An 875-nucleotide genomic window follows, 5' to 3' on the forward strand; every position below is an offset into this window, starting at 1 on the left:
GGGGGGGGGGGGGGAGGGGGAGGGCCACATGCTGGAATGAGGTTGACAATATAGTTTTCAAGTATTTTCAGGTTTAGGATTTTTGGAATTATTGCACCTTAATTCTAAACAGCTACAAGATCTACAAACAAAATGATTAATCTGTGTTATCCTAAAATGTAAAGCAGAAAAACTGTATGCAACTAAGAATATAATATATAGTGGTTTGCCTTTGTCCAAGTCATTTAGGCTTAGCCAAGAAACTTATCTTGCTATAAATATGAAAATGTTCTTGCAGACATTTAGGAAAAGTTGCTTGACAACTCAGACAATGTACAAATGTGAGGTGAACAATGCACAACTTATTATTTGGATTAGTTTACAGGTCTTCAATACTTAATATCTAATCAAGTTCAAGAACAGTGCAGAATTTATTTAGCTGTGAAACTTACTGTCTTCCCAGAAGAAGCATTCACAAGGAAATCCATTTCAAATATACTTTGTTCAGTGATCCACTCATTCATTTTACCTTCGTTAAAAGGCAATCTACGTACAGATACTGTACATTAAAATATATGCATGCACAGAACAAGTCTTGTTAGTTCTTCTAGAAGGCCCAGGATTGTTTTACATTCTTTATACAGGCCCTTCCCAAATGTCTATATTGAAGCAGATTGTGGTTAAATATAGAGAGAGCCATCTGCTGGTCCCACATATCCAACTCCAATTAGCAGCACATCTATTAGTGTCCATATTCCAAGGCCACCAAAGCTGAAGAGTTTTCCCAAACCTTCCCGCCACTGTCCCAAGTAGAAACGATCTGCTCCAAACCCACCAAGGGTGATGCTATGAACATAATAAAACCAATCATTAAATTAGTTATCAGATCCCAAGTC

General features: G+C 37.1%; 1 protein-coding gene across 1 annotated transcript in view; it reads right to left on the bottom strand.

Annotated features, from left to right (window-relative positions):
- Positions 1 to 8: 8 nt before the first annotated feature.
- TM2D3 (TM2 domain containing 3) overlaps positions 9 to 875 on the bottom strand; it is a 14,333-nt gene continuing 13,466 nt past the window's right edge. Inside the window, exon 6 of the mRNA XM_019504330.1 lies at positions 9 to 825. Within this exon, the coding sequence (XP_019359875.1) occupies positions 660 to 825 (166 nt within the window). The 3' untranslated portion in view covers positions 9 to 659. The remainder of the gene's footprint in view (positions 826 to 875) is intronic.

The sequence above is a fragment of the Gavialis gangeticus genome, unplaced genomic scaffold, assembly GCF_001723915.1.
Source record: "Gavialis gangeticus isolate Ggan-Ray unplaced genomic scaffold, GavGan_comp1, whole genome shotgun sequence".
NCBI lineage: Eukaryota > Metazoa > Chordata > Crocodylia > Gavialidae > Gavialis > Gavialis gangeticus.